Source organism: Rhinichthys klamathensis, unplaced genomic scaffold (genome assembly GCF_029890125.1).
Source record: "Rhinichthys klamathensis goyatoka isolate OS25496 unplaced genomic scaffold, OSU_Roscu_1.1 h1tg000099l_1, whole genome shotgun sequence".
In the NCBI taxonomy this organism is placed as follows: Eukaryota; Metazoa; Chordata; class Actinopteri; order Cypriniformes; family Leuciscidae; genus Rhinichthys; species Rhinichthys klamathensis.
Window position 1 is genome coordinate 1,774,938 of NW_026606638.1, and position 17,997 is coordinate 1,792,934.

Sequence of the window (17,997 nt, forward strand, 5' to 3'; positions counted from 1 at the left end):
TATTTTTGAAAACACCCTCACAAGCACTTACAAATGGTGTAGTTCTATGGAATTCTCAGTTTCTTATGTCTCGACTCGATAATACTGAGATCAGATTTGTGTTTGGGCTATACCTTGTGATGTAAGATTCTTTGTTCAAACAAAAATGTCACTGAATTGTTTACAGTATTTGTAAAAGTAATGTTTGTAAATTGAAAATTGATATCGGCTTCTGGTACACTAACACAAAAGATAATTTTGTGTTAGTTATTGTGCCAGCTTTATTTTCATGTCATCTCTTTCCTTACTTATGTGAATGTGTTTATGTAAAAGGTATTATTATCATTGGTCATAATGCATAATGGGGCACAGCTCATCTTGTTTGTAAATGAAAAATTTGAGAGTGTGAAAGTTTTGTTTACATGAAATACTACTGACTGTAATGCTGCATACTGCCTTACTGAACTCTGCCTTTAATGGTGCTAAGGAGGCCATTTTTTATGGTTGAAGAATAATTAACCCCTCTTATAAAAGAGTCAAGAAAAACACTGATAAATGCTATACATTTATTTTTGTTTATCATTTTGAAGTTGCAAATAAATATTGAAAAACATAAATATGCAATAGTGCTACTTTGGAGTAAATATAATTGATTTCTTTCTATTTACAAATTTGGGTGATTTTAATTTTGTAGACAATTGCCATTTGTAGACAAAAGTGTGAAATATCTCCCTAATGTCTTTTCTTCCCTTCTTTTTCCATCTCGCTTTCCAACTTTTTTGTCCTCCAGTCAGTCTCCCCCAAACAGAGTAGAGAAAAACCCTTTCCTTCCATCTTCCCCACGTACACGCAGTGACTTGGTGGTGCGCGTGCCTCTTTGAAAGCCTGTCTGTTCCATTTTGTTTTCCTTTTCCTTCTCTTGTTGTTGGAGTTCAACCTGATGACAGATCACCATACGCATGTCCTCCTGTAACAGAGCAAAACTACATTTTCTACATACTGTACAGTATAATTAATAATTAATAAATACATGCAATGCATAGCAAAGGTTAACTATTATTTTACAACAGTGGTTTTCAATCCTGGTTCTGGCGACCCACCGCTCTGCACTTTTATATGTTTCTCTTACCTGCCTTTTTTCCCCTAATGAGCTCATGATCTGAATCAGGTGTGTTAAATAAGGAAGGAATATACAAAATGCGCAGAGCGGTGGGTCCCCAGGACCAGGATTGAAAACCACTGATTTACAATAATACAGTGTTTGTGAGTCCTTTACAGTTTTTTAATTCAGGAACTAAAAGGGTCCTAATACTAACCCCTGAGGAACTCCAAACAAATACAGAGTTCACAGAAGAATGTTTCTGCATTCGAGAAAAATTTCAAGGACGGCTCTCTGTCCAATGCATAGTACACATTTTCTAAATGTCCTGGTTGGCTTCTAGGGTGTAACTCTTTACTAACAAAATCCAGTAGACATATAAAAACTGAATAAGAAATAAATGGGAAGTTACCAACCTGCCAAGACTCAACTTCCTGTGACAGTGCCACCTTGTGTCTGATGGTGTTCAGAAGCTGCTGGTTGAGTGCATCACGTTCTTGCCGGGCCAAAATGATCTCCTCTTCCAAGGCACTTATGGGTAAGAGGGAAGGAAAACATTGAGTCTGTTTCTAGCTGACCACAGACTATTATGCAAAATGTCCCCCATTCATAACTAGCTTATCACTTTATCTCTGGCATGACATACAGAGAACAAAACCATGTTGATATAGATTAAAAAGATCTTTGATCCAGTTCTCACCTATAAGTAGGTTTACCAGTACTGTTTCGAAATGGTTTTACCTCCTCCCTCAGCCCTTCTAATTCAGTTTCTCTGGACAGTAGCTGATGAAAGAACAAAACATCCCATATCACCTTAGATGAAAACTCAGTCTATAAGCATGCATTGTTGCCCTCTTTTATAAGTCGCTTTGGATAAAAGTGTCTGCTAAATGCATAAAAGTAAATATCATCGTATTATGTAGCTAACCTCTTTCTGTAACCTATGAATCTCCTCTTCTTTTTCTTGCAGAATGGCTGAATGGGCTAAAATGGTTTCTTTAGCCTGTTGGAGATCAAAATAAAAACAATCAGTCAGCAGATATAGAAAGTGGTCTGCCCAATCTAAAAGGAGAGCTGGGTCAGTAGAGAAACAAGCACTTACATGATTAAAACCCAGTCGATTCACATAACTGTGCTCTAAACATTTGCTACAAGCTAAGTTGAAGCATGCACACCTATCTTTTCACTAAGCAGGGGTTGAGAGCTACCTGGCACTGTTGGATCTCACTCTGAAGTGACAAAGGGAAGCAGGTAGCCTCCCCCAGACTGGCCTCTTCTCCCAAGGATTGAACCCTTTGCTGTAGGGTACGGTTGACTGTTCGCAGCTGAAACACTGTGCTGTGCTCCTGTTCCAGCTGTGAAAGAGCCAGAGACAGCCAGGCTGAAACTCTCTAAGGGTGGATGGACTCTGACCAGCAAAACCTGACCAGCAGTCAAAGCTGTGCCATGAAACCTAGGATGCCCAATTCCCAATCTATTAAATTAGGACAAATGAGGCTGGTAGGTCACGTGACAGTAACAATATGGCGGATGTAGTACGTCTAGATTACATTTATAGTACCCATATTTGTACAATATAGGACACACTTTCAGTTTTGGTTTAAAATACAAAATGAAATGAAAATAAAAATTATAATCCCTTTTTTTATTAAGCCATTTTATTTGTGCAACGAAGTTGCCAAAAGTCACAGATCTAATAGTTATTTTTTCCCCATCCCAAAAATTGTCAAGGTTTAAGGGTCAAGGTTTGGCTGGTTAGCATAGTCCAGTTAGTCCTTGCTGCAACCTCTTTTTCCATGTATTTAAAAATGTCCATATATTCAGACTTCTGCAAGGACAATTCACTATGGTTCAAAAGTTTGGGGGTAGAATTTTTTTTTTAAATGTTTTTTGAAAATGTCTTGTGCAGAGCAAGGATTACAAAACATTACACATTTTAGGAGATACATCCATTTGCTAGTTTTTTATTGTTTTTTGATATTTTACAATTGATTTTATTGGGTTATTTGGTTAATTTGTTGTTGTTTTTTATTAACAATTGGCAGTTGTGCTGCTTAATATTTTTCATGATTTTTTGATGAATAGAAAGTTCAAAAGAGGCTCAAAACATATATTTGAAAAACCATTACTCATCCGGGTAACTGAAGTCAGCGTTATACGCTTGCTAGGAACAGTTTTTCTTTGTGGAAGTTTTGCGTTTAGTAAGCTAATAAAATATTAAAATTCAAATCAATATTTTGTAAACAATTATTTAATCATGTCATCTGTGTATCGAGGACCCGCTCTCTTGTTTCACACAAACGCAGCTGCTGCCATTTTGCAACGATTGCTTGTACAGTTATGTATTTTATAAGATAACAAACAGGTGCGATTTTAAAACAGTTTCATCTCAAATCAATATCTCTTATCCCCATAATTATTTATGTGGCAAAATGTCATGTAATAAGTGGTATGACTGTACAGTATCCCTTAAATGTCCTTCTAGTTTGAACTTGCTGCTTTCTCCGCAGAAGCTTTGCATTTTAAGACCTAATCAAATATTTCAACTTAAGTCAATATTTCTTGTCTAATTAATTATTTTTGTGACAAGTTATTACAGAATTAACCCCTTCACAGTGATGCAAGACACTGATCAAGTACATTATCCATTAATTAACAAATGAGACGGTATTGTAAAGTGTTACCCCAATTTATTTAAAAAATTTTTATCATCATACTGATCCCAAATTTTTGAACGGTAGTGAATATACATGGCTGATATGTCATCATATTAAACTAGATATTTTACTTGTGCTTCATTCTTTTTGGAAGACTCGTGAAATGTACTTCCCAAAAGTACTGGTAGTGGGTGTCTGTAGATGAGGACCTGGTGCAGCTTCACAAAATGCTATAATTTAGTTCTTATGTTAAATGTAGGCTGTAAATTATGATTATATGTGGCATTTATAAGACAATTACACAGAGATTCCCTCTCTCTCCTTCTGCTCTTTACTCTCCTGTCATCATCAGGCACATCCTCCTCACCTCAGTTTCTTGATCTTTCAGGCTGGTCTGTAGCTCAATCACCCTCTCTCTCAATCCATCCTTCTCAGATCTCAGCCGATCATTGTCTTCTTGGGTTGAATTCAATCGTTCATCAATACGAATACAGCGCTCTTTCAGGACCCTGTTCTATGGTACAAGATCAGTGAAAAATAATAGAGAGAAACAGTGATTCAACATACTTTCTTTGATTATTTTGCCGTAAATCAAAGTTGATAATATCAAAATATCAGCCGATTAATTCAACTTTTGTGTCTATAAATGTCTTTACCTCTGCTTGCAGACTGTCCAGTCTAGCAGAGCTTATAGATTTGTTGAAACTTGAATCCTCCATTTCTTCTCTCAAAGCACGAAGCTCTGTGCGCAAAGTATGCTCTATAGCCACCGCCTGGAAGAAAGAAAAAGGTTTACAGGTAATCAAACATGACATGAGACAGGTAGCTAAACCTACTGATCTACATTCCAGCCCTGCATTTAACTGTAGCTATCAGTGTGTCTACGTCACTAGACACGTTTACCCACTATAGCTGAATGCCTCTGAAAAGATTTGCAAGAAGGTGTTTAAACCAGGAAACTAGGGAATTAAAGCTTCTGATTGGTCACCTCTGCCAGCTGTTCCACGAGTTTTTGGTTGTGGTTGGACAGCTGAGTGAGATGCTCGCTCTCCTCGCGTCGCCGGTCACGACTCTGAACGTGTTTTTGTTCCAGCTGCGCACGCAAGGATGTGATGTCAGCCTGTAGTTCTGCTTCCCGCTGACTTGCCTCGAGGTCCCGCACCTCCAGACGTCGCTGCAGCATGTGTTTCTCCTGCTGCGTAGCCTGTTGGACATCAAACTTAGTAATTCACACACTTTAAAAGAGTTCTTTAACGATGTTAAGGCGATCGATGTAGAATCATATCTACCAAAATGAACCTCTATGCTGAAATGTTTATTTTGAGGTTCTTGAAGGTATCTTTTTTTTCCACCTGCACTAGGTGGTATAGTGTATAACGCTACTATATAATAGGTTATATTGAAGTCCCCCTGTGGTGAAAATCAAGTTTTTAATGTTGTTTATATGTTTATGTGGTGTTTTTAATATGCTTTAAGACAAACCTTGTGCAAATTCATAAGTCAACACCATTGCTGAGTATTTTATCCTTAACACTAGAACGGCCATGACAGTCATTTTGACCGTTTTGAATTTTATATCTGCAATAACTTTGTTGAAAAAATAAATAAAAACCTGCTGGTACCGGACTTTTCCTAAAAGTGTCTATATTTTCATTTAAAATGTTTTTCATATAAATTACACATAAGGCAAAAAAACATAGACGGTCATATTGCACTAATTTTTGCGGTATTCTTTTGTTACATTTCCCGTGTTTGAGCTTTGTCTCTCTCACTGTCAACAGAATATCTAAATAAGATACTTTTAGTTTTTATTATCTTGTTCTGAGCTATGTTGAATCGATATGGAAATATAGCCTATCTGTTGTGAATATGCGATTATTATGGTAGGCTACAAATGATATTATTACTTGTATAATTAAACTTGTTTAAATGTACAGTTTGGTGTTGTTTTGTTTTTAAAAGATATCCTAATACAATAAATGCATTCATCTCTCAATTGGGTATTTATCATTAAAGATATAGAGTTTGGAATCTAGCGGTCAAAATGACCGCTTGTGGCAGTTCTAGTAGTTATGGAATTCTGGCACTTCTAGTGTTAAAACTTACAACCAAAGATAGTTTCAAAAATGTGGTTTGAAATCGCTGGCGTTTCTGACGTCACAAACTACCTTGTTACCAATCACGTCAACATGTGATCGTCAACCAGTGGATCTCTGAGCTGGTGTGAGTGTGTGGAGGCGGGGCTATTTAGCATATTCATAGAACAACGTATACTAAATAAGGCTGTAGAGTTGCATTTAATATATTTTAAGGCGTGATGAAATTTTTCAATACATTTTTTTTTAATGTCATTTTGGTGATCAAAGATGCATTTTAAGGGATAAATGATTGACTACAGGGAGACTTTAAGCACCAAAAAAGGGTTCTGCTGTTATAACAAGCCAAAACACTATTTAAGACCCCACACAAACTCTGAGTCAAATTCTGAATGAAGAGCCATCATAAACTATAACTTGTCATATCATTTGTCATAATTTTGATATGCAGGAAATATAAACACTCAAAATCAATAGTGTTTCAGTATTTTCCTCAAATATCTTTATTTCTTGTACTTATTTTCAGGCAAGTCCTCTAGTAGACTATTGCCAGTCTGTGTTAAGACATTCTTTATGCTACTCTTCAAATGTTTGGGTCCTTGCTGACAAAGTATTCATTTCTTTTCTTTTTTTTTAAAGTACTGACACCACAATATTTGAACGGGAGTGTATATCTAATCTATAATAAACGTTTTTTTATAATTCTACCATTACAATAATAAATAATTAGGCGTAAAAGTAAAATTGACAAATTTGGGGATATAAAACCAGGAAACTGGTTATCATTTTAGACATGATGGGTTTTAATGATTTAGGTTTAAATGTTTTGTCATGTTTTACAATGCATTTGGTTATTCTTTATTTTTCTTGTGATTATATGCCGTTATTTACTCTTCCTATTTATATAATGACTTGAAGAAGTAACAATGTATTGTGTATGTGTACAGCACCATAGATACAAATTTCAATACAGTATAACAACAAGTATATTTCAATTAAATTCTGAAAATTCAGTTAGCTAAAAAAATCTTTTTAGATTGTTTACCAAATGTAGGGATGCACCGATACCACTTTTTTCAGACCAAGTAAGTACAAGTATAAGTAGCCCTACAAGTACTTGCATTTGGGTACTTGCCGATACCAAGTACCGATATGAGTACTTGATACCATTACAGTTCTTCTAACAATGTTTTATTTTCATCAGATGTTTTTCACTTTCTGGCTAATGTCCCGTTGCCATAAGGGGCCGTTTACATATCGTGTTTTTTGCGCATGCAAATTCGTTATTTCAAATGTAGGCGCGCGGCAATTCATGCTCGTTTTTCCAGGCACGCCTATGTTTATGGTTGCATAGCAACGACAGACACCACGGGAGCGCAAGCGCTTGTGGAAAGAAGGAGAAACATTTTACGGAAACGGTGCAGCCGCGCTTTCCACGCGTTTTTAGACGTGATATGTGAACGGCCCCTTAAAGTGGTATCGGATGCGGTTGTATCGGGGTAGTTTTACGAGTACGAGTAGGCTCAATGAGCACAGTATCGTATCAGACCGACACCCTTGTACTGGTATCGGTAACGGTGCATCCCTAGAAATCAGACTTAAATGGTGTAAACAACTGTTAACAACACATTATATAAACATAAACAAGGTAACTGTATAGGCTTAAGGTCTGTTCACACCAATAAAGATAAATATATCAATATCTATCCGGTATTTATATTAGTGTCCACACCGGTGGAAGATAACGTTCTGTTTTTATAAGTGCGCGTCCAGTTCCTGTGTTGTCTCCTGCTTTAAATAATTAATAACTTTTTTAAGTCGGTGGATTCTGATTGGCTTGTCAATGTTTTGTTTTTTATCGGCTGGAAAAAATAATTTTGAAAGTGATTCCAACAATAATCTATCCTCTCTGTCGTGATTGTTTTAGTGTGATGTGGACTTATTCATAGAATTAGAATGATTATTAAAACTTATAGTTATTGTTATAGGGGCCTTTTTAGTCTCCATCTCTTTTGACCAAAGTCATCCTCATTCATACCTCCATCTCTCTATCCATCTGCTCTATGTGAGCAGCCAGCTCCACGTTTTTCTCCAGCAAAGCTTGGCCCATCTCAGCCGCCAAAATCAGGTCTTTTTCCAGCAGAGTAGGGCTGCTGTCATCCTGAGGTGAGGCGAGAAGATCATCTGGTCCTATTGTAGGAGCCATGATCCGGTGACTGGAGGAAGAGAGTGAAGAAGAGAAGGGGAAGAAAGAATCCTCCAGGATGGGAGAGGGCAGGCTCTCTCTCTTGGATGTAAACATTGGTTCGTCCCTTGAGTTCAAGGCTGAGCAGGACTCCTAGTGACCGTCCTGATAGTCAAACGTTGTTTATCTGCATCTTTCCCAGTCTAAATGCCTGGATTTTCCTTAAAGTAAAAAAAAAAACCCACAATGTGTTACTCTGTGAACCTGACACCTGTTATGTTCTTCATGTGAACCTTGTAAGTTGATTTTGTATATCCTTTAAAAACGGATCAACCCTAGTGTGTGTCACGTACAGGGTGTACTGAGGCTGAATGTTCAGCCAAGAATGGAATCATTAGTTAATTTATTGTTTGCTTTATCTTCAATCTTCCGTATAATAATTCTCCCTATGGACAAAAACATGTTGGAACAGGTGACAATTGTGTTGGAACTCACCTTGAAATTTATGACACAATGTAGATACTGAATAGGTGTATTCATTTATAAAATCTAATCCTCCTGGACTGTAAAGAGCTTGGATTTCTTCCCTACATGCGAGTCCTTCCTTATAAACAACACATTATACAGAACTACCTTGGAGCATTTCTATTGTCTAGGTCAGAGCTTCTTTTGTAGACATGACCAACATAACAAAGTGACAGTGTTTCTCTCACATTCCAGTAGTCATTCAAGACTCCTCAGTGGCCCAGTGACTACACCCCTTACAATTGGCTAAACAGGTTTTAGGCTAAACAGGCACACAGGTGTCTGAGACATAGGTAACGCTGACCTCCTTAAATCTAAAATGCCGATATTTCACCACCATTACATTATATGTAGCATAGCTGAAAAGTGTGGGGGGGGGAAAGGAGGGAAAAAACAGGCTTCTTCTTTAATGGAGGAAGCATAAACAGGATGACATAAATGGATGTCATAAACCAGAACCTCTGGTTAAAGTGGTTATTATTAACATAATGTCTTAGCCAATTTTATGACATTGAAATTATTGAATCAACTACAACATTAGTCTACTGTCCTGTCGTGTAATTAAAACAATCCAAAGAGTACGTATCAAATTCACTGCAAGTAAAGGCTTAATTAAAAGACTTCAGAACTTGAAAGAATGTGTTATATTCAAAATTGTTTTCTTTTAACGTCAGAAAGCGTCTGCTTATAGTATAAATGTCCCTATTGACTATTTAAAACAAGTAATGCTTTGTTTTTCCTACCTGGGAAGTTCCTGCTCCAAACTTAGCTCGAAAGGTGACTGGGAGGTACTACTAGTCGCCTTGGAAGCGCTGTTGTAATGTTAATTTAGCCACACCTTCTCATTGCGTCATCAGTTAAATGGGAGGAGCCTAGTAGCAACAAAGCAACAAACAGGGAAGGTGTCACTGACGTCAGACGTACAGGTGAGATAGTTTGGAGCTAAAAATTAAACACACACACATACTACACTTTATCCATGAATGTAAATATGGAGAAAAAAAAACTATAGTTTATATATACCAACAAAAAAAAACCAGCATTAATTTTGAAAAATAGAAAAGCTGTATTTTAATGTTTTTATATACTTTTATCTTCTTTAGGTTATTTCTATTATCTCATTTTATCTATTATTCTTGTCCTGTTTATTATACCCCCTGTAGTACGCTACACACGTTTGTAAAAAAAAAAAAAAAAAAAAAAAAATAGGGTTCAGTGTATTAATAAAAAGGAATTTTCCATATTGATTTTTACACAGGTCACGTGCATTGTGTTGATTTTTAGGGTAAAGGAAATGTCTGCAAACGTAACGGATAATGTCCTGTTCCTGCCAGCACCGTGTGAACGTCACTTGTCTTATTTCAGTTTTTGATCTAAATGTGTATAGATTTACAATTGTTTTATTGTTTATTAAAGATTTTCTATATCTCTTTATATGAACCATTAAAAAATAATCATCAAATAAGAATTCAGTTTTAAAACTTTTATGACTTGCAATTAATCTCTAAACTAAAAACTAACAAATAAAATAAAAAGTAGAAATACAAAATGCTTTAGCCTTCAAAGATAATTTTATAATAATGTTACGAAACCGTCCTCTATCTAAAACGTTGTATATGAAAGTTAAGTTTTCGTAATTTCCAGTGTCAGATGTAGAAATTCTCAGTATAAAAGAAGCCATTCAGGGGCTGTTAGGTAATCTGCTCAGTGCTGCCACTTTGTGGTTAAAGTCACCCACTTCGTCACACAACTTCATACTGTTGCAGGCAAACCAGCTGCCAGTTATAAATGAATGGAGATGATCAAGATTTCACATAAACCTAATTTAAATTGAGCTTTGTTGGATTGATTATGATATTCTAAGGTGATCTGAATATGGAAATGGCTCAGAGAGACCATAAGGAATGTTTTGAATCAAAGTGAGTGTTGATTTTTGCCACTGAAAGGACGGGTTGTTCAAACCCTGGCAAAGGCCTCAGTCTCTGAAACTTGGCGCTATGTGACCTGTGGCCTGGCTGTGTCCCTCACTAGGTAACAATGAACTGAGTGTGGAGTCAGATAATATCTACACAAGCGAGAGCCTGTGAAACTTGCAGCAATGTTTCCTGTTTTCTATACTGAATGAAGCTAGTTACAGCAATGGGCCCTGCTCCGAATCTTGACTAAGAACTAGATAATTATGTTTGCAATGAGTCATTTTGTCCTTAAATTGTTCAGTAAAAAATAAGTTAAATCACTTGTGTACTATGTAAGTAAATACAGTTAATCTGAGTAGAGTGTTACTTCATGTTTTTCTGTTATTATAGTGTACCTTCTGAAAAGGGGAGGGGCTTGGCCTCAACTGGGCCCCTCCCACTTGAACTTTAGTCCTATTCAGAAAAACTAAGAATCAGACACACAGAGATGGAGAAACACTGTACTAACTGGACTCTTCTCCTGGTGCTGTGTGGCCTCCTGCCACTGGCTTCTCAGGCCGGCAGGCAGATGCCAAAACTCTCGGACAAGAAGCTATGCGCCGATTCAGAGTGTAGCCGTGAGTAATGCTAACCAGCATATTTTAATTTATTTATTTTTTTATGTTGCATTTCAGCATAAGTAACTTTGGTAACACTTTACATTAGGGTTGCACGTATTAGTTAACATGAACTGACAATGAATAATACTTTACTAATCCTATAGTTAAATGTTAATTTCAACATTTACCAATGCATTAATACAATCAAGAGTTGTATATTTTATTTAATACTTAACGGACCTGCTAACATGAACTAACAATGAACAGTTGTATTTTTATTAACTAATGTTAAAAAGATTAATAAATACTGTTATAAATAATATGATGATAAATATTATATCACCCAAAAATAATCAATAAATTGTTACCATAACTTTAAATATATTCCGTTCAATTTTTATGTAGGCCAGTTGTGCACAAGAAGAAAAAAAAAGACTTAAAAAAATGATTTGGTTTATTCTCTAATTTTATAGTTGACAAATAATATGGACATATTTATTTTCTTTGCATTTTGTTATATTTTATATGAAGTTGTAAGGGAAAGTGTACATGTTAAGATACTGTAACTGATCACCAACATTTAAAGTTATTCATCTTTTTTTTTTTTTTTTTTTTTTTTTTCTTCTCTTTATGTTTACTTAAATAATTCTAAAAATGAATTTTCAAAGAACAAGTATTTAATATCCCAGTTAATATGAGGTCCAAGAAACTACATGCAGAACGATAATTAATAGTTAAATAATATAACGATAAAATAATAAACCAAAACTATTTTTAAACTATTTCAACTTAAAAATGTAAGTTCAGTTGCTGCCTTAAATTTTTTTAAGTATAATTAACTTCTTTTTTTCAACTTAAACTATATTAAACTGACCTGATAAATTGAGTTGAATCTTGTTTAACTTATAGAAAAAAAGATGAAATTGCTTAAATTATTTTGATGTGTTAACGTAATAGAAAACCATTTACCACAAGAAAACCAGTAACAGAAAACCACCAGTTGCCATGACTTGATCAAAACAATTTTTTTTACAGTGAATAGTTTTAAAAGGAGCATGTCACACTGACTGTAGGACATTGTGTCAACTACACATCTGGTTGTGTATTCACAGATCCCATTCTCATCGCTAGAGCTCTGCAGGATTATTACCCGCAAGACTGTCGCTTCATTCCCATCCAGCAAGGCCAGTCTGTCTATGTGTACGCCATGCTGAAAGACCGTGGGAACCTCTTCTGGGCTGGTAGTGTAAGTACAGTATAGCCTAAGGCCGATCTGAATTGCAAACATCTCTATCGCAGTATTTTAATCACAGCATTCAAATCCACGATTGTCTTGTAATGTGTGCAAAAACAAATGCTTTCCCCTCTGAAAATGAAGACACAAAGTGTAACAGAAGATAACTGTTTGTGCAGGTCCAAGGCTCGTATTATGGAGAGCAGGAGGCTCGTCTGGGATTCTTCCCCAGCAGTGTTGTTGAAGAGACGCATGCTTTAATGCCTGCTGAGGTCGAGGTCAAGACTGATGTGCGTATATGAATCTTTTGTTTATGATCAACAAAAACAAATACATGAATTTTAAATCATGAATTTTAATACATAATTTATATTCTTTTCTCTTTTTTTCAGAAATGGGACTTCTACTGCTATTAGGATTGTGTGCTGCTTCGTCTGGAATATAAACATGATTCTTGATTCCACTCTGCACTTTATGGTGTGTCACTACATTTGTTATCTCTACGCTACTCAACTATTCAGATAAGGAAAACATACAGAACAGTGACTGTAGGCTGTAAATGCTTATTGATGCAATAGTTTGAATAAAACTGCTACATGGCTGCTTCTCTTGCATGTGATCAGTGTTTCTTAGTAGCCTGTCACCTAATGTTTTGGTAAGTAAAGTTCTGAATGAGAAATAAAGAGAAAATCAATTACTACTCAACCAGGAAATAATTGCATCTGCCTTCAATGATCTTGATAGTCTTTAGCAGCAGGTTCTGTATTTGGTTTCTATAGGGAGTTAATCCAGAGCTGTCGTAAAACATGTTAAATGTTACTTTTAAATTACTCACACCCAAATGTTATTTTATGATACTCACATAATCATACACTAAGTGAATACTACTCAAATTTACAGAAAGACTCAATAAAACGTAAAAACATGAAACCTAGAGCATCTGGTTATGGTAGCCTACAGTAGCTATTTAAGTGTTGCTCACGTTAGCTAACTGCAATAAGTCTAATCTATTATCAAACGATAAAGATTACATAACGCGTTACATTTAATTAATGACTAAATTCCTGGGAGGTCAATTCACCAACCAGTGCACTTGAAAAACAATAAATGAAATGAATGAACTCTGCTTTTGGATCTATTTGGTTGCGCTACGACCTTTTTTACGCGTTACTTCCGCATTCCTCAATTCCTATATGGGTGAGTGTCGTAACGGCTCTGGTTGCGTCATGTGCGTTTCCACGGAGACCAATGACAGCTTGGCGTTCTTAGCAAGGTGAGTGCATCTTCACAAATAATTATTCAAATGATTTCACTTCAAACTTGGTAAATAAAATATAATGCGCCGTACTGGTAGGCTTTACGTTAATGAGCGACTTCCACAAATATGCAATTTAGGTGTTCTAGGGTGAGGTATAGCCTACTGATAAGAATTATTCTATCATTCCTTTAAAATTTGTATTAGAAATGTACTAGGCCGTTATGCTTATTATAAAAAGTAGTCTATAACAAGAAAGAACATTAGTGAACATTATTTGATTTCAAAATCAGTTGTAAAATGGCGGAAAAAAAATGTTCCTTACCAAAAGTAACGTAAAAATAGCCTAAAATCACTTGGCAGAAAAAAATATTTAGTTTTGATCAATGTTAACAAAACAGTTGACAATTTATTGGCCATTTTGTATATTGTTGTGGTTGCAGTTTGTTAAAAACAACGTTTACCTTTTTTATTTCTCAAAATTAAGAGGCTCTATTCTAAGACGATGTCTATAAACATGGAGTTTCCATGGATAAGAAACAGCCCTGCTTTTCATCACATGCTTCGGGCTTCTGGACAATCTGAGGTCTGGTATGATTTTACTGATGAGGCGAAATTCAACCAGTACGGTTGGCGATGCTCAACGAAAGAAGACTCTTATTCAAATGCCACCCTCATCGGTAACTGGTCTGAAGAGAGGTTTGACACTCGCCGCACTGTGGCGTTACGACGCCCCCTTCCGCACCAGGTTGGTTTTGTTAGGTAAAAACCATGGTAAAAACACGTAGGCCTACCCCCCGGTTTCACAGACAACGTGCCTAGTCCCAGACTAAAATGAATGTTTGAGCTGATTTAACTGAAAGAAACTGGCACTGACATATCATAAAATAAGTCAGTGTCATTGGTTTGTATCAAGTTGCACATCAGTAATGTTTCTTTTCTAAGGCACATATTTATAAAATTTACTTCATTGTATAGCCTAATCCTGGCTTAATACAAGCCCTGTCTGTGAAACCAACATATTCACCTAAGTCACATTTTAAATATTTTGGATTTAATTGTTTTAGATAGGCTAAATATAAAACCAAGAGCATTTCTCAGAAATGAGTTGTTACCACAGGACGGTTAATCATAGGCTATGAAGATGTTCCACTAACATTTGTTAATCACAAAAAGGGCACATCATTTTCGTACGTATATTTCAAACGTATATTTTTGGATGTGAAAGTGTGCTTGTGCTATCTTTCTTTAAAATGAATGATACTTGGTTTGATATTTTGCTAATGTGACATGCATTTTTAACTGTTGCATAAAGGAATAGTTCACCCAAAAATGATTATTTTGTCGTGAATGACTCATCCTCATGTCGTTCCAAACCCATGAGGCTTTCGTTCATCTTCGAAACACAAATGAAGATATTTTTGATGAAATCTGAGAGTTTTCTGTTCCTCGGTCGACAGCTAAGCAACTACCACTTTGACGCTTCAAAAAGTTCATAAAGAGATTGTAAAACTAATCCATATGAATTGAGCGATTTAGTCCAAGTTTTCTATTTTGTGCTCAACCGTGAAATAACCCTGAATTTGTTCCCCCTCACAGTTCTCTCATTATTTTGAAACCACATATTATTCCAGCTACAAGAAACCGGATGTTCAGCCGATTTACACAAGTAGGTTTTCTTAAATATACTTTATTATTTATTTAAATTTAGATCATTTTTTTTTATTATTCAACCAAATAATAATGCTGCTTATGTAAAGACCCTGGTATTTCCACTTTATCAGCACCAAAGAGAGAGTCAAGAAGCTTCCCTGGCCACCAACCAGAACTGAACCCTCCACACACTAAGTGTGTGCCAAACTCCTGCAACAGACTGGACTTCACAGGCCCTCAACATAGAGAAGAAAAGACAGAGGAGACTTCAGAGCCTCAGCGCGGATAACAGAGACAAACTGAAGCCTTTGGCGGAGGAATCCTGTTTACAAAATTAAATCAGCTTCAATATCACTGACTTCTGTGAGTGATCCATATAGTCAAGTATTGATTTGTTGTATTTTTCTGAAGCATGTGTCTATTTTTTTTTTCTTGTATTATCATGCTATACATAACCCATGATGATTAATTTCCCATAATTTTGAGTTTAGATTTTTTTTGCTTCTTAATTATATTGCACTTGCTTATTCACCTCAATTCATCTGGTGTAAAGTCAATAATTTCAGCAAGGACCTTGAGTTTAAAATGAGTTTAAAATGAGTTAAAAATTTCAACACATACTGTATTTTTTAGTGGCATATCAAATATTTTCCAGACTGATAAATTCTAAAATATTTGATCATTTTGACATTTATTAACATTGACCGATAACTGTGTAAAAAAAGATGACCAGCCATGAGAATTTTTGTTTCTTTCTCATATAAGTTCCAAAGTCTACCAAGATTGTCCTTATCAATGGATTTTCTTTTCTTAAAATATTTGAGTGATATTACGTGTTTAATTCAGCAATTTGGTGCATATATCATATTTGCTTCCACTGAATTGTGTATTGTATACATCAGCTGTACTCTCTAGATATCATTATTATCAGGATTGGGGGTTGAAAACCACAGATGACTACTAATATTTTGTCATATAGTTTGTTGAAAAGAATAATTTGGAAAAAAATAAGTCACACTGGTTTTGACCAAAGTCCACAATATTTATTAATTCATATTTCATGATGTTAATAAGTTAATTCAGTGTGTTAGCTGTGATTAATAAGGAATGTAAGCAGTAAACAAAGCCATGTTTTAAAAAGCTCCTTCTCAATTATACCTCCTGGGATAATACAGTAGTTTAGGCATTTGCTTTATTGAGAAGGTGTGATATAAATATGAGGAAAAATAATGTTTTCTACATCCTCGTCAGAGCCTGCTTATATTAGTTTTCCATATCAAACAATGACTGATATAGTTTGCTATTAGCAGCTTTACCGTTGTTGAATAAGTGAGCCATTGCTAAGAAACCAAATAGTCTCAGTGACTGCAAACAATATAAATTCTTGGCACTTATTCACATGCACAAACACCCAGCTCACATCTCATTCTCAAATTATTTTGGGAAATCAAGAGACATTTGACCTTTTAGACGCCATGCTTTCAAAACCTTGCATTAATAAACGTTATATGCTTTCATTTCAACCACATAGGACGATCATTTTTAATTTTTTTGTTCTTGGCAACATGTCACCATGTACCTGCTATCCATGCTGTTTAACATTATATACCATTATTTTATATTTATTTATTTATTTTTATTTGAAATAGGTTTACAGTAGAACTCCATTTGAGCCAAGGTTTTAAAGCTCTGCTCCTGCTATTGTCATGAGAAAGTTTATATGGAGGACCAGCTCTACCATATTTAAAAATAAATACAGAAATAAATAAATGCTCAATAAATAAATAAGCATACAATTAATTGCCCCCAAAAATACAATAAACAAATAAATGTAGGTAGAAATTAAATTATACAGTGAGACATAAATGTATATATCTATTTTAATTAGCTTCTTTATTTATTAATCTTTGTAATAATTACCTTATTTATTTATTGTCCGTTATAATCTTCAACTTTATTTATTAATTACTTATTTTTTGTAAGTATTTATTTATGTGCATGTTATAATATTTTTGTCTGTTTTATTCTTCCTTTGTATTTTTTTACCCTATTTATTTCTTCAATGCTATTTATTTCTGCCTGTCGTTTTTACATTTCTGTATGCATTTCTGCCTCATTATGCAAATCAGGAGGGGCTGTCTTAGGGGGTCAACTTCTGCCCATTGGTTGGTTAGCATTTTACTGCATTGGTCGAATCTACATGGCTTTTCCCCGCCATAAAGCATTGTTTAGTGGCAGTAATGTAACTCTCATTGGATGCCAGCTGTGACATGACATCTGTGTCCATGTGTGCCGCTAACTGAAACACACGTTCTGTCAGAGCGTCCAAACGAAAAATAATAAAGTCAATACTTATAACGTTAGCATTGTTTTCAAAAACAGTTGCTAAATGCCTCAGCTCACTCTGACAACTTCATCGTAGGTAGCCATCTTTGTTTTGACTGTGGCTGGTGGCATGTAGATTCGACTGATGCAGTAAAATGCTAACCAACCAATGGGCAGAAGTTGATCCCCTAAGACAGCCCCTCCTGATTTGCATAATGAGGCAGAAATGCATACAGAAATGTAAAAACGACAGGCAGAAATAAATAGCATTGAAGAAATAAATAGGGTAAAAAAATACAAAGGAAGAATAAAACAGACAACAATATTATAACATGCACATAAATAAATAAGGTAATTATTACAAAGGTGAATAAATAAAGAAGCTAATTAAGATATATATACATTTATGTCTCACTGTATAATTTAATTTCTACCTACATTTATTTGTTTATTGTATTTTTGGGGGCAATTAAT

The 17,997-nt window shown here is 35.3% G+C and overlaps 3 protein-coding genes across 5 annotated transcripts; 2 read left to right on the plus strand and 1 right to left on the minus strand.

Annotated features, from left to right (window-relative positions):
* Positions 1 to 525: 525 nt before the first annotated feature.
* Positions 526 to 9,374, minus strand: bicdl2 (BICD family like cargo adaptor 2). 3 transcript variants are annotated; one of them, XM_056252935.1, is made up of 10 exons: positions 9,285 to 9,374; positions 7,870 to 8,227; positions 4,724 to 4,939; positions 4,392 to 4,508; positions 4,103 to 4,249; positions 2,287 to 2,433; positions 2,007 to 2,081; positions 1,779 to 1,861; positions 1,495 to 1,609; positions 526 to 946 (listed from the first exon to the last, which is right to left on the minus strand). In XM_056252935.1, exons 2-10 carry the CDS (start codon positions 8,131 to 8,133, stop codon positions 770 to 772), a joined length of 1,341 nt encoding a protein of 446 aa, XP_056108910.1. In that variant the 5' UTR covers positions 8,134 to 8,227; positions 9,285 to 9,374; the 3' UTR covers positions 526 to 769. The 3 variants fall into 3 exon arrangements, with proteins under 3 accessions (XP_056108910.1, XP_056108911.1, XP_056108912.1); XM_056252936.1 differs by having other exon boundaries at positions 7,870 to 8,237; positions 9,285 to 9,339; XM_056252937.1 differs by lacking the exon at positions 2,287 to 2,433.
* Positions 9,375 to 10,909: 1,535 nt separating this feature from the next.
* Positions 10,910 to 12,909, plus strand: mia (MIA SH3 domain containing). The gene is made up of 4 exons (XM_056252871.1): positions 10,910 to 11,074; positions 12,169 to 12,302; positions 12,470 to 12,580; positions 12,683 to 12,909. Exons 1-4 carry the CDS (start codon positions 10,945 to 10,947, stop codon positions 12,704 to 12,706), a joined length of 399 nt encoding a protein of 132 aa, XP_056108846.1. The 5' UTR covers positions 10,910 to 10,944; the 3' UTR covers positions 12,707 to 12,909.
* Positions 12,910 to 14,060: 1,151 nt separating this feature from the next.
* On the plus strand, positions 14,061 to 15,762 carry cfap68 (cilia and flagella associated protein 68). Its single transcript, XM_056252872.1, has 3 exons — positions 14,061 to 14,293; positions 15,145 to 15,214; positions 15,330 to 15,762. The coding sequence occupies exons 1-3, from the start codon at positions 14,063 to 14,065 to the stop codon at positions 15,485 to 15,487; spliced, it is 459 nt and encodes a 152-aa protein (XP_056108847.1). The 5' UTR covers positions 14,061 to 14,062; the 3' UTR covers positions 15,488 to 15,762.
* Positions 15,763 to 17,997: the final 2,235 nt, after the last annotated feature.

Bases quoted from the DNA above. Each gene is read 5' to 3' on its own strand.
- mia (XM_056252871.1), top strand. From the start codon at position 10,945: ATGGAGAAACACTGTACTAACTGGACTCTTCTCCTGGTGCTGTGTGGC. The intron at 11,075-12,168 runs GTGAGTAATGCT...GTGTATTCACAG, and splicing joins CGCCGATTCAGAGTGTAGCC to ATCCCATTCTCATCGCTAGA. The intron at 12,581-12,682 runs GTGCGTATATGA...TCTTTTTTTCAG, and splicing joins AGGTCGAGGTCAAGACTGAT to AAATGGGACTTCTACTGCTA.
- bicdl2 (XM_056252935.1), bottom strand. From the start codon at position 8,133: ATGTTTACATCCAAGAGAGAGAGCCTGCCCTCTCCCATCCTGGAGGAT. The intron at 2,082-2,286 runs GTAGCTCTCAAC...GATCTCCAACAG, and splicing joins GTGAGATCCAACAGTGCCAG to GCTAAAGAAACCATTTTAGC. The intron at 947-1,494 runs GTTGGTAACTTC...GCTCTGTTACAG, and splicing joins AGGAAGTTGAGTCTTGGCAG to GAGGACATGCGTATGGTGAT.
- cfap68 (XM_056252872.1), top strand. From the start codon at position 14,063: ATGGAGTTTCCATGGATAAGAAACAGCCCTGCTTTTCATCACATGCTT. The intron at 14,294-15,144 runs GTTGGTTTTGTT...TCCCCCTCACAG, and splicing joins GACGCCCCCTTCCGCACCAG to TTCTCTCATTATTTTGAAAC. The intron at 15,215-15,329 runs GTAGGTTTTCTT...CCACTTTATCAG, and splicing joins TGTTCAGCCGATTTACACAA to CACCAAAGAGAGAGTCAAGA.